Source organism: Thunnus albacares, chromosome 21, assembly GCF_914725855.1.
Source record: "Thunnus albacares chromosome 21, fThuAlb1.1, whole genome shotgun sequence".
In the NCBI taxonomy this organism is placed as follows: Eukaryota; Metazoa; Chordata; class Actinopteri; order Scombriformes; family Scombridae; genus Thunnus; species Thunnus albacares.
The window spans coordinates 11573958-11586871 of record NC_058126.1 but is presented as its reverse complement, the minus strand read 5'-3'; the positions used below and the strand labels follow the sequence as shown (position 1 = coordinate 11586871).

Genomic DNA, 12914 nt, shown 5'->3' with positions numbered 1-12914 from the left:
ACATTACATTCAGTGAATGTCATCAGATCCAAAGATATCTTGGTCTGTTGGGACTGTGGAACTAAAACTACACTAACTGAAAGAAATGTGAATGGAAGAGGGCTGGTGAACATTGTCAATAAGCAGATTTTTACTTATAGTCAACTTTAGTTAATTTTTAGCCAAGTACTGCAAGAAAATGCGAGAATGTTTTTGTATTTTTTGACTAAAACTCTCTTACTTTTCTCCGTGAGGTTTGCTACTACAAGTGTTCCAAGTTGGATTCAACAAACTCTCTTAATTGCCTGAACTTGTCGTAAATCATTCATTTCAGCCTGATGAACGTCACCTGTTCATAAGTAGATGCCCGTTTGTGAGCTGTGATCATTAGCATAATCAATGCCCCTAAAATTGCCATATAAGGCTCCATGTTTTGCTACATTTGTGGGAAAGTTTCATTCACATAAAAGAGTAAAAACACTGTGCGGCTTCAAGTCCTGCTTTCAGAAACCAGTAGACAAAAACATAACAAATTTAGGGGTGTCAGAAACAATTAGACAATATGAATCCAGTTGCTAACGACATGTCATCAGTGCAGCGCTGTACTGTGACAGAAATAAAGAGGAAATGCTTTGACATAAAATTAAATGCTAAAAAGCGTCTTTCTAAAGAGCAAATTGATGAACGCCACAAATGTTCTCAAATCACTCATACATGCATCTTAAGAATGAATCTATTCTTACGAGCGGTTCTTGCATGAGACCCATTGTTGCTATTTCACCCCAGACCCTCATCTTTCTTATGTTGTTTTGTTTTTGTTTATCTGCCTGTGGTGTTTATAAGTTGCCCGTCATCATATCTCTATCCAAAGTTATATGTGGACTCCTCATACCCTCACTGGTGTCCTTCCTTTCCTTGGCAAGTGTTTCATCCGCTGAGCTTTAACATGATAGTTGCTTTTTAAAAGACAGCATGAAAAGTAGAAGGGGGGGCAGCTGAAGTCTTAGCAACTGGTAGAAGTGAGTGTTGCTTGGAAAACATGACTAGATCATTGACAGTATATGATTGAGAGAGAGGGAGGGGGAGAGACACTTGGGAATGTGTCTTGGTAATACTGACTCCAATAAAGTCACTGAACTGAGAGAGATGACTGGCTCTGTTAGTCACACAGAGGTACAACAAACCTGGGGCAACTGGATATATGTTACAATGTGCTATCCAATGCACCAAACCACATACACATAAACTTATAAATAATCTACAACATTATCACATTTACTTAAAACATCCATCTAAGCCTTCCCAAACATACCTTATCGCCTACTGCATAAGAACATGCATTCAACCGAGTACACACCAGAGCACTTGCAACATAACTTGATTAACACGTTTTAGTCAGGAAGCTGTTTTGTTTCTCTGTCTGCCTCAGAAAACAGCTCTCTATAACCGTTATAAATGTGACACAATAGTTGGCCCTGTACACTCTGATGGGACAAAATAATAGCAATAAGTAGTTTTAATGCAGTCTGTACTCAGGCAAACATTAAGTCAAATGTTAAATGTTTATATTGAAGTATACCACAGTAAGCCTGGCCAAGAAATAGTCCCACACATAACCCCCTGACAAGCTGTAGACCTGAGACTGGTATCAATCTTCTCATCTAACTGTGCAAAAAAAAAAGAAAAAAAAAAGAAAAAAAAAGTACAAGCGTACTTCTCAAAATATGGATCTATATCTTCAAACTCGCATCAGTTGTCTGTCCAGAGTTAAACCACAAATATATCTGGGGATTCTGGGCAATTTCTCAACCATTAACTACAGATGCAGGTAAGAATGTTGAGCCAGATGGTAAAACTTTACTAAGCTTGTTCCTGTTTGTGCTGAGCAAGGATTCTGCTCTTTAAATTGACCATGCCTCCTGAGAATAATCATTCTTTAAACTTTTTTACTGCACTATCAATTTAAATGCCTATACATTTAAACAGCAGGCACTTCAAAAATATGCTTGTGTAACTACTGTATGCTTCTGAGAAAACATATCTCAAGTTGAATTTTGAGCCACTACTGATGGATTGGAACAATTTGTGAATGAAACTGAGGGAAACTAAGGAGCCCTCAGGGTAAAGTAGGAAGAGCAAAGACAGTAATGGGATTCAACTGGAAAATACAATATGAGCGCACAGAAATAATATGAACTAAGAAACAAAAACATGAATTATAAAAACAATAAAGAAATTTATTGTGAACAGAGTGTAAACAATTTTACTGGCAAAACAATTCAAATATTATGCTAAATATTAGTTAAAAATATATTATTTTCTACTAACTCACCCTTAAACTTGCAATATTTTCACTTATGATTTGATAATTAAGTGTCACTGTGACTATAAGCGCTTTCCTGGATGTAAGTGTCAACAGCTGAGCCCTCTCCGGCTCATATTCTAGGTGACTTCCGTAATTTACCATACATGATACTCATATAGTCTCGCATGACTATAGTCTAGTTGCATCACCAGAGATGTGTGTGTGTACTGCATGTGCGCGTGTCTGTGGCATGTTGAGCACAGGAGGCTGTCAGGGCTCGTCTGAAAATAGAAAGAGGAAAGCTGGTAGGTGAGCAGGCTGGCAGCATAGCTGGCATCAGTGGCGAGCATGAGCTGAAGTGTGTGCATGACTCACTCACACACAGATGGTCGGTTAGGGACGCGGGGCCACAGACTGCTCGTCTGTCACACAGTAGGACGTTAGAGGCCCTCCATCTACCCTAGCAGGCCTCGAACTGGTAAGTGGCAGTGAGCCCTTTTCCCATAAGGCCTGGGGGGGGGGGGGGGGCTCAGCATCTTGCTCCCCTGCCCTCTGGTTGCTCACTTTAACGAGCACAGAAGTCTAAGATGAACCCCTGTGAACTCCAATTCCAGAGAGGCCCTGAGTCTGACCTAAATAACCGGATCCTGCAGAGGCTATGTTGTGATGCTGTGCCAGGCGCTGTGCTGTGTGATGCAGGCCACACCTGTCGCCCCTCCCATCAGAGATATGACACCAAAATAGCCCGAGAGCTGGAAGGTGTTCAACATTTCCCGGCTACCATGAGTGGAGGGCGAAAGCAAAGAGCATGTAAGTTAATCCCAGTATTCCCACATGGTGTCCAGTTTGGAGGGAAAACAAGTCGCAGAGGGGCTGAGAGATGACAAAAACTTTATTTGATAGAAGTGTTGAGGGTCAGCGAGAGACCTTGTATGACTCTATAGAGGGAAAAGTACTGAAAAATTCTGTTGTATTTCAATTTTAGTAACTTCATCTAATGTTTTTTAATCAAGTTTTTAATTCTGATAAGTATTACTTTGAGTGGTCGGAAAACCAGAAAGGCGCTATATAAATGCAGCCCATTTGCTATTTACCATTCAAAGCAGTTTATTATTAGTTCAGACAAAATGCCAGTCAAATGTTTGGACAGACTTTCTCATTCAAGTGAATGGGAAGGTGTGTCCAAACTGTTGACTGGTACTATGTATCACAATCAATATATGTAGTCTATTCTATGTGTCATCCATTGATTATAACATATTTCATTTACTTTCATTTGAGTTGTTAATTTTTTATGGTCTCATTTAATATTATGAACTTAAGCGGTATCGTCCATTTTCACTTGAGGCATGAATAAGCAGAAACACAGGGATGGGCGCTGATAATTTCAGCGTCAAGCTAATTAAAATAAAAACACAACTTCCGATTGGTATTTTCAAAGTAAAAGTCAGTGACGCGCGGGTACTTAATTTCCATTGTAGGCGGTATTGTGAGCTTTTAGATATTCTAATCCGAAGTTAATAAAAGGTGTAACAACTATAATTTGCTCTGCATTGTGTCTTCTGCAATTTTATTTTGGCATCTTTTTACTTGTTGCCCCCGTCACCGACAAATGTGACTTTTAATTTGAAGGCTACAACCAGCCGACTTCCTGCTCCGTCTCGCTTGATGCAGCTCGCTACCATCGGTCATCATGCCTCACTCTTCACACAACAGAGGAACACAACAGCGGCTTTTTTTTTTACTCACAGAGGCGAATCCAGAAGTCACACATGCCGAGCAGCGCGCTGTAGAAACACTCAAGCAACGCCATGAAAGCTGCGAGTCCACAACACTGACTGAGCCGATATGAGATGACAGCAGGAGTCCTCTCTCCCTCTTTTCCTCTTTCAGTCTGACGATATTGGATCTTATGTCAGGATGTGGACGCGCCTTGATCGCACCACCCGCCCCCCACCACCCTCACACACACACACACACACACACACACAAACACAAACCCACACACACTTTCTGCACTCTGGGTGGGACAGTCCCGTTCACAGTCATCTAGAAAACTCTGCTGAAATCTCCCGATAACTTTCCTGCTCAGACTTAAAGCCTCTGGAAAATTGGCTTGAAATAGTGAAAATGCATATATGATATCAAAGTTGAATGTCTCATTAAGCATCCATAAAAATCTGAGGGAAAATAAACGTTCATAACTATTAGAAAACCTAGTTCAAAAAGCAGCTCATTTTGCTGTTCCAGACCATTTCTCTGTGTAGGCGTGGCAGATCACGTTTTGATTGACACCTGCACCAGCTACTGGGGGTTGGCTAACCTACCTGCCAACACCTATTTTTAACCCTTTCTCAGCTGTGCTCCCGACTGGTATTTCCCCCCTTTAATCTCCCGATTTCACAGTGGTACAAATCAAATGGGTGTTTCTCCGTTTCTGTGTAGGATATGTGTCATGGTACCTGGCAACCCAACCCAGAGGCAGAGGTGATGCATGTGCAAATGGCCCTGCCTGACGTGTGTCACTGGTCACTGCTTGCTCAAGCCCTCTTCTCCAAGTAGGTCTGTTGCAGTGCTCTACCTGACACATCTACTTTCCTACATGACACACGCTTGGCTAGGTTGAAGCTTCATTTATACTCCTGAGTGGATGCGTACATGGACAGCTGCGGACACCACTGACAGGTAGTTGTTCTGTTTATACTACTTTCTGGGGTCAAGGACGCATTCCACACATGCACAGTAGATCGGTGTCTACAGGGAGACAGCATTGTGGCCGTGCGGACTGGTGTGGACAGGTCTGCGCGGACACAACAAATTGCAGGTACATGGCTGTCTGCATGTCTGCACCTATGCGCACACCGTCTGATGACGAAATTTACATCAAGCGGACCGTAGCAGACCCTCGCGGACTCGCGGTGTGTCGTGTAGGTCTGCAAGACTGCAGATAGACTCTTCTCTTCCGCTCTGCTCAGTTAGCCGCTAATGAACAAGAGGAGAGGCTGGTTTGTCTCAGCCAGCAGCTAAGCTTAAAAGAATTTGCCAAATTTCAAGATATGTGGTGAACTCAGATAAGCATTTAGGCTACATACAGAAAGCTTTTGTGTTATTAGCTTAACCAACATGCTGTACTTGTGTCAAACATGCTGGCGGTGGATGGGACACTGCGGGCAAAGCAGTTGAAAATACCGCTTTTCCTCATGTTTACGCTGGTTGAACAGGTGGTTTGATAAAGTACTTATTGGCTTTTTACTTGCAACAGTTTTGTTGCACTTACAGTAACAACTGTAGTTGTATTCAACTTGAGTAAAAATGTTGGCAGGTAGCTATGACATGTAGCTAACAACTGGGTTTCCATGGTAAAGAGCCACACTTCTAACTCGCTGAGCCTCGCCTCTGACACAGTAAATAAACTACATATATTACATGTACCATTATCACTAAAGAAGCCAGGGGAATAGCTAAACAAGACACACCGAACAAGAGAGAGCAGGAGAGCAAGAGAGAGAGAGGGAGGGAAACCATCGCTAACTGCTAAGCTAAAGTGACTAGCAGATCTGAAAGGCATGTAAACAACTGTGATTAGCGAGAAACTTGCTAAAAGAAGGAGAGCTAAGAGTGCTTGAGCAGAACTGGTGTAAGTTTAAATATACAGCGGATAATTAGCTGCAGTAATGAAGAATATAGCAAAATTAAGTTTAGATGCAGAAACGCTACCAATGACACTGCAATCCACAATCCACTGCGGTCAGAAATACTGTCTTTAGTTCACATTTCTTGAGCAGAGCCTCACCAACCAAAGAAATATTTTGCCAAGCCACACACACACGCACACAAAATCTCCCATTTTATGTATATATTTTTAATATTTTGTGTAATTATTATCTGTCTAAATTATAGGCTAAATTTTAAAATCGAAGCTTTCTCTGTAATGCCGGGTATGTGTTTATGTTGAAGAATACTGAATGTCTTTTAATTTATTCAGTTAAAAACAATCAAAATTAGCCTTTAAATTCTCCACATGTAAATGTGTGTAATTATACGATATAAACTCATACATATTTCCAGGAATGTTACTAAGGACATGACTTTGGTGTTTATAACTCAGCTTATTGTCTGATATATTGTCAGTGGTGCTGCTAATTTTAAATAGTTCTGGCTTCAGACACCCATGATCAAATTAATCTAATTTTTATCATTTTACGCACTTTTATTTCATTTATTTTATTTATTTAAGTTTTTAGTTTGCTGTGTAAACTGTATACACATTTTCTAAGTGATGTGACACTATAAATAAATTAAAGATGAAATTTACCTCAAGGATTTACTCAGTGACAGACTGACATAATCTGTCTTTTTGATACATCAAACACAAACGGAGTGATAATTTCACTGAATTATATGCAAAGATATTCAGCCAAACTAAAGATATATAGAACTCAGACAGTCTAATGACTGCCACCTTGTGGTTGAAGTAAACTGAAGTTTGGTTGATATTTCACTGAGCATTTTCATACCCTGAGAGCAAGGACATAGTGCAGGTTATCCCTTGGTATTGCCTGTAATGCTTATATTAAAGAACATAATTGATTTTCTTTTTACAGTAGGGTTTGGTGGGGTTAAGATCACCTTGCGGAGGTCACAGTGTACTCACATTGCATAAAACACTTTTTATAACACCAATTTAGATCTCTATCTTATCCTTTTCATTTTATGTTGCAGGACTGAACTTGCAGAACCGATCACAAGACAGATTATGCTGCAAAATGCAATGATACCTTGATTGCACTTTATTCAATCCTACGCACTGTATGTTTACCTTGAGTCCTGACCTTGTTTTGAAGCCATCACTCTGTTAACAGACACAACAGTCAAGCAGATGGCCAAATCCTCAGTAACCGACTGCAGTGATATGGAACACAACTCAGGTCAGTATTATCAGGACCAATAGCTTTGTTAAACCTAATACTGCCACAGGGACCTTTCGCTTGTTGTTCTTCTCAAATCCACCTTAACAGGGGACCTTCTCAAAACACATAAGACAACACACACAGGGCCCTACAGCGGCATTTTTCTTTGTTTCTGTTACATATAAGTCAACTTGGCATATGACAAACAAATTTGAGCTTCATTCTTAGACATTTGCGTGGGCTGGTGAAGGTGTGAGGGGTGATCTGGTCGAACACTGGGCATGATCTTGATTTGACCAGACTTTAGTGGTTTACATCTGTGCCACTTATATTTAGAGCACAGGGAAATCCAGAAATATTTACTCTCAAAGGTTCCCTCAGAACAGCACTTATGGAAAAATGCCAGTGATGGCAGTCATTGTTGTTAATTGGGTCAAGCTGTCTGGTAGTTTTCATCCACCCACTCACACAACTGCCGTAGGAGGGAAGGGCAGAGGTGGAGTGCTATGTTACACTGAGCCCCTGGGGGCAGTGTTGTACAGGCTTTATTTCATCCTGTACTGTACTGAGGAGCTGGAAACACACAGGAGTCCCTGTGATCTCAATACTGAAAAGCCTACAAATGCTGCAGTGAATTACATTTTCTACGGTTAGTGTTCCAGATTTAAAGGAGCATATTGAGGATTTTATTTCAAGTCACTCTATACACACATTGGGAAAATGTTGCTGGCTGAAATTCATCAGGAAATATGAAACATTTCTGTTCTTTTTCTATTGCACAATTGTGGATGCTTTTAACATAGTTATTCATTAAGCTTAGCTCCAGCACCTCTAACAAGTTTTATTTGGTGAGCAGTGATCTTTATGAACTGCTGGATATCGTATTTTTAAATAAAGCTAATACAACTATTAAAGCCCCCCCACTATGCAGAATGATGTATGTGCAAAATAGACACCAAGAGGCTGTTTTTACATTCATCTACTCAAAGGAATTTTCTCTTTTCTCACCTTAAATCAGAGTTTAAGACATGTACCTACAAGCATGATTTGTGACATCACAATTAGTTTCGAAGCCAGTCATGGCCCAGTATTACTACCATATTACAACTTACTTCTTCTCTTCTTCTTAAAAGATTTTTGCAGCTAAGTTAGGGACAGCCCATTTTATTTTTTACATCCTCTCTTTTTTACATGGTTGTCACTGAAAAAGCAAAAAACAAATGAGGAGTAATGGGTTGTGCTGTGAACAATGTCTTGTGTATTCATATACAGTATGTTATGCAATGCTACTTCACCATAACCTGATGGGCCAGATGGTTTATTACACAGAACCATCTGAGAAGTTGTCCTTGAACACTGTTTGGGAAAGGGCAGGCACTTTCAAAAAAATACCTGGCAGGTGAATGGATGAACCATCTGTCTATCACCATCTAGCACCGTTTTACCCATGGATGTATTATAAGAGCTGGATGCCGGACCGAAAAATGGCACCCATTCAGTCCAATAAGAATTGCTTGGCTGGCACGTATGCCAAAAAAGTGTCTAGCTAGGTTTGCAGGGGTATTTTTTGCTGCAATACCGTGAGTGATCACTGGGAAAAATTGGCTGAGTGGAGGATCCCTATCCAGCTCTTATAATACAGTCATGGTCTTACCTTGTGAGGCAGCTGGATTCGAGAGATCATGTGAGAATCCTGATAGGATGCTGATTGGTTTGAACCACTGGTGGTTCAGACACAAGTGCATAACTTGAAGCCTGACAAGATGGATTCTTGCGTGATCTTGTGAATCCAGCTGCCTCGCAAGGTAAACTTCACCACTTTTGTATTACATTTCCACAACAACATCTTCAACGAAATGGTAAATCCATGCTATCACACAATATTTTGACATTCCTTTGGTTTTGTTAATTACTCCAGAGAGTATAGTGAGAGCAGATAGGAAAGTGTGCCCAGAGCTGCTTCAGAAAACTAAATGAAGAGGTGGTATTCCACAGAGTGTTTGTCAAGACCATCAGTAAAATGAGCCACAGAATGAGCTACTTAAAGGATGCTTTATTGAGCGCAATGCCTCTGTTCAGGGCTGTAGGAAATTCACAACCATTAAATTAAACATGGTCCTGTAGCCTATTAAAGGAGCTAGGGGAGGAAAGCAACTCTTTTCAGCCAATCCCTCTGCACCTCTGAAAAATAGATGCTGGTTGAGGTTGGATAATTGACAGCAAGTCAGTGAGCCAGCGAAACTGAGGGTGAGAGGAAGAGAAACAGAAACGATGGCACATTTCCCAGACTTAAGATCTGTGTGTATACTCTTTCTAATTGAAGGTCAATTCTCCCTCTTAGTGAAACAACAGGTTGATTTATCCACACATCTAACAGCTGTTGTGAAAAGGCGGGGGGATCTAGCAGTTGTGTAAGAGGCCAAGGAAAGGAAAGACAAAGCAAAGGGAAGAGGTGATGAATATGTTAACTGGAGACGACGCTGGGTGGAGGAGCCAGGGCTTAGAGGCAGTAAAATCCTCACATTAACCGATTGCTATGGATTTTCCCAAGCTTTAGAAAGAGGATCTGCTCCAGATTTTGTTAAACCGATCCAAAGGACCTGATGTTTAGGCCAACATGTCTGTCCGTAGTTATATGTGTGTGTCTGTGTGTGTGAGTGATGTGCGGGTTAGCATGTGTGTGTGTGCCAGTTTGAGTGGGCAGAGAAGCAGTCAATAGCAGCCACAGCCACTTGACGTTCAAAGAGTAGAGATCAAAGGACAGCCCCTTACTTCAGTCTCCTTCCTCAGGATTAAAAAGATCATCAATAATAATGGGCTGGAGCAGCGCAGTGGGCAAACTGGAGAGCAGTAAAAGCAGAAGCTGATAGGTCTCTCCTGTCTGTCTGTGTGTGTGTGATATTTTGGCGGTTTGCCGAGGGGACAAGTGGGAGCAGAAACCATAAATGCAGGCTGTTTTTCTGGATCTGGTGCCTGAACCATCCTTCAGAAACATCATGCAATATTCACCACAACAACGTCTTCACTTCTCACTTTGGGCTCCCAGCCGATTTCCTGTGAAATGTATGAATGTGTGTTTGTGTGTTTGTGTGTGTGTGAGCGTCTGCATGCATGCTTCTCCTGCATTGTGGAACAACAAAAATAAAAAGTAAATGCAAAAGCTGTGACTGTTTACTTGGCAGAAAGTTACTGTGCTGTCAGTTATGAGTTGTTTTTGTATGGGAGAGCAAACGACTAATGATAGAAGATTATATATGCATACTGTACAAGCCAATGCATGAGAGCTAATTTTTTCTATGCCTATTGTTAGACTGCACTTGTCCTACACTGTTGTATCCAGTGATGTTACAGCACATCTCCATTATGTATACATGTTATGGTGCACTCGCTCCACGTGGGAAGGGAGGTAGTGATGGCAGCTGCCAGTCATATTGTCTTTTTGCTTTTCTCTAATTCATGAAGATTCTAGCTTTCTTACTATGGTTTTCTTTGGCATCAATAAACACTAACACAACACAAACATTAGCTATAATTCTTAAAAGAGTACCAAAAGTTATTACCCCAATAACAAATTACAAGATACTATTAATGGCTACTAATAAGAGGTGTAATTTGAACACTAAATGAGGTTAAAACATACTGTACTGGCTACTGCTCAGCCTGTGTAAACAGCTCTGCATGTCTGATGATGTCATCAGGGGTTATCTTGAGTTAGTTTTGAGACATCAAAAAATTTGACAGATTGCATTATTAACTGTTGGCATGGGGGAAAAGAGAGGGCATTTAACAGGCAGTGGATGGTCTAATTAAAGATGTTATTCAATTGCATCTTGGGAAATGTAGGATCTAATGTTCTTGGAGCTTGCCCCATACTAGGGACTACAGTTAAAGGATAGGTCTGGCGATTTCGATATTTTTCTTATTGTCTACAAATCCCATGTGCAGAGCCAAACCAACAATGCACTCATCCTACTTACAAGTATTGTGTGTGTATCCAAAGCCTGATATATCGTATTCCTCTGTGCCGTAGACCTCTGTTGTTGTCCAAATACTATTAAAAACACATCAGCTGAGTGGAGCAGTTCCTAAACAAGCTACAGTAACCACTGTTTTCATTGACGATGGAGTATGTCATCCAGTGCCACGGTGCGGCTCATTGACGTGTTTTTAATAGTTTTTGGACAACAATGGAGCTATACGGCACAGAGGAATACAATATATCCGGCTTACACACACAATACTTGTAAGTAGATTAATTCATTGTTCGTTTGACTCTGTAAATGAGATTTGTTGACAAGAAGAAAAGTATAGAAAATCGCCAGCCAAATCTTTAAACGATATCTGGGCCTCCACTGTCTGGATTTTTGGAGTACCCCTTTAAATTATGTGCAGTAGTAGTCCAAGCACAGTTATGTCTTTTTATTTATCTTTTTTTTGTTTGTTTATCTGTTTAGTGAGACAGGGACATCTTAAGGACTGTTCTTGTTTTTCTTTGAATAAATAAGGACTTTCATTTTGCGTATGGACTGGTTTATGTGTAATGACTTTAAATGAAGCTTTTAAAATATGCAGAGCAGGACCAGAACCCTGAGGTTATCAATTAAATTATATTCATATTATGCATAAGTGTCTGGTGGTGGCACTTTATATCCATGCTACCAGCTGTGGCAAAAGCAAGATGTACATTTTCTGTGCAGCTCTTCTCCTTTCAATATTTCATATACAAATAAAATGTACAATCGATATATATATATATAAGTAGAAAATATCTGCTTCATCTTGGTTTACAGGGGTGTTAATTGAAGGGGTCTTTGACCACCTGAGACCCGCCCTGTATTTTGCACACTGTGTGAACAGTATGTAAAAGTCAGAAACTGCTAATTACTGTAACTCCCACATGACATGAATGTGGCATTAGTCCATGTGTTAAAAAGGTGGAGAATAAGGCAGGAAAATTGTAGTCAGACTGAGATCTTTTCTTATTCTCCCTCCAGTCTCTCTCCCTTCCTCTCCTCTTCAATCACAGCCTTCCCCCAGGAGGAGAAAAAGCAGAGGTAGCTAATTAATTACAGTGACTGACGACTCACTGGTGAAGATCTAAGGAGGCGATGAATTGTGCAGTAGTAGAACTACGACAGTAATCTGTAGCAATCCGCTACCTTCACTACCAACCACGGTGAACTGCTCTCCACAATACCTCATAATATATCACTCGCTCCCACTCTCCCTGTCTCGTTCCTTTCAGCCTCTGTTGCAGCTGATTCCAGGATGCAATAAGGTCGGCAGCAAATGAAAGTCAAGGGTCAGGAGAATCCAACAGCCAATCATGAAGAACTATGCGAGCCATTCAGAGGATTGCCCTCAATTGGAAGCAGCAGCATGATGTTGGATCATCAGTGACCACACAGTAGACTAATACTAATAACCCTAACCTCAACGCTGTACTTCCACAATGTCCATTCATCATGTGACAAACTCAGGTGCCAAAAATGGAGGTTCATTAAATTACCACTACTGCTGCTGATGTGTGTGCCACACACATGCACACACACACACCTCTTTCTACCTGACATGGGTTTAAATGTGCTACGTTTATATTATCAGCAAATGATTATAGATAAAGAAAATTGTCTCTGCTAGGTGTGTGAGAGACAGTTGGGAGAAATTAAAAAGCAAGAGTGCCTGTGTCATATGTAGCAACAGTGGAAGTAACACCATGG

The 12914-nt window shown here is 40.7% G+C and overlaps 1 protein-coding gene and 1 long non-coding RNA gene across 3 annotated transcripts in view; one reads left to right on the top strand and one right to left on the bottom strand.

Moving 5' to 3' along the window:
• The window catches only part of LOC122972417 (disks large-associated protein 1-like), a 26540-nt gene extending 22020 nt beyond the window's left edge, over positions 1 to 4520 (bottom strand). The window contains exon 1 of one of the 2 annotated variants that reach the window (XM_044339510.1): positions 4034 to 4520. In XM_044339510.1, the coding sequence (XP_044195445.1) occupies positions 4034 to 4097 (64 nt within the window). In that variant the 5' untranslated portion in view covers positions 4098 to 4520. The remainder of the gene's footprint in view (positions 1 to 4033) is intronic. The other variant, XM_044339509.1, reaches the window with a different exon arrangement.
• On the top strand, positions 2677 to 12914 carry LOC122972418. Its single transcript, XR_006399744.1, has 3 exons — positions 2677 to 2762; positions 2899 to 3094; positions 12440 to 12914. It is a non-coding gene; the product is annotated as an uncharacterized LOC122972418 (long non-coding RNA).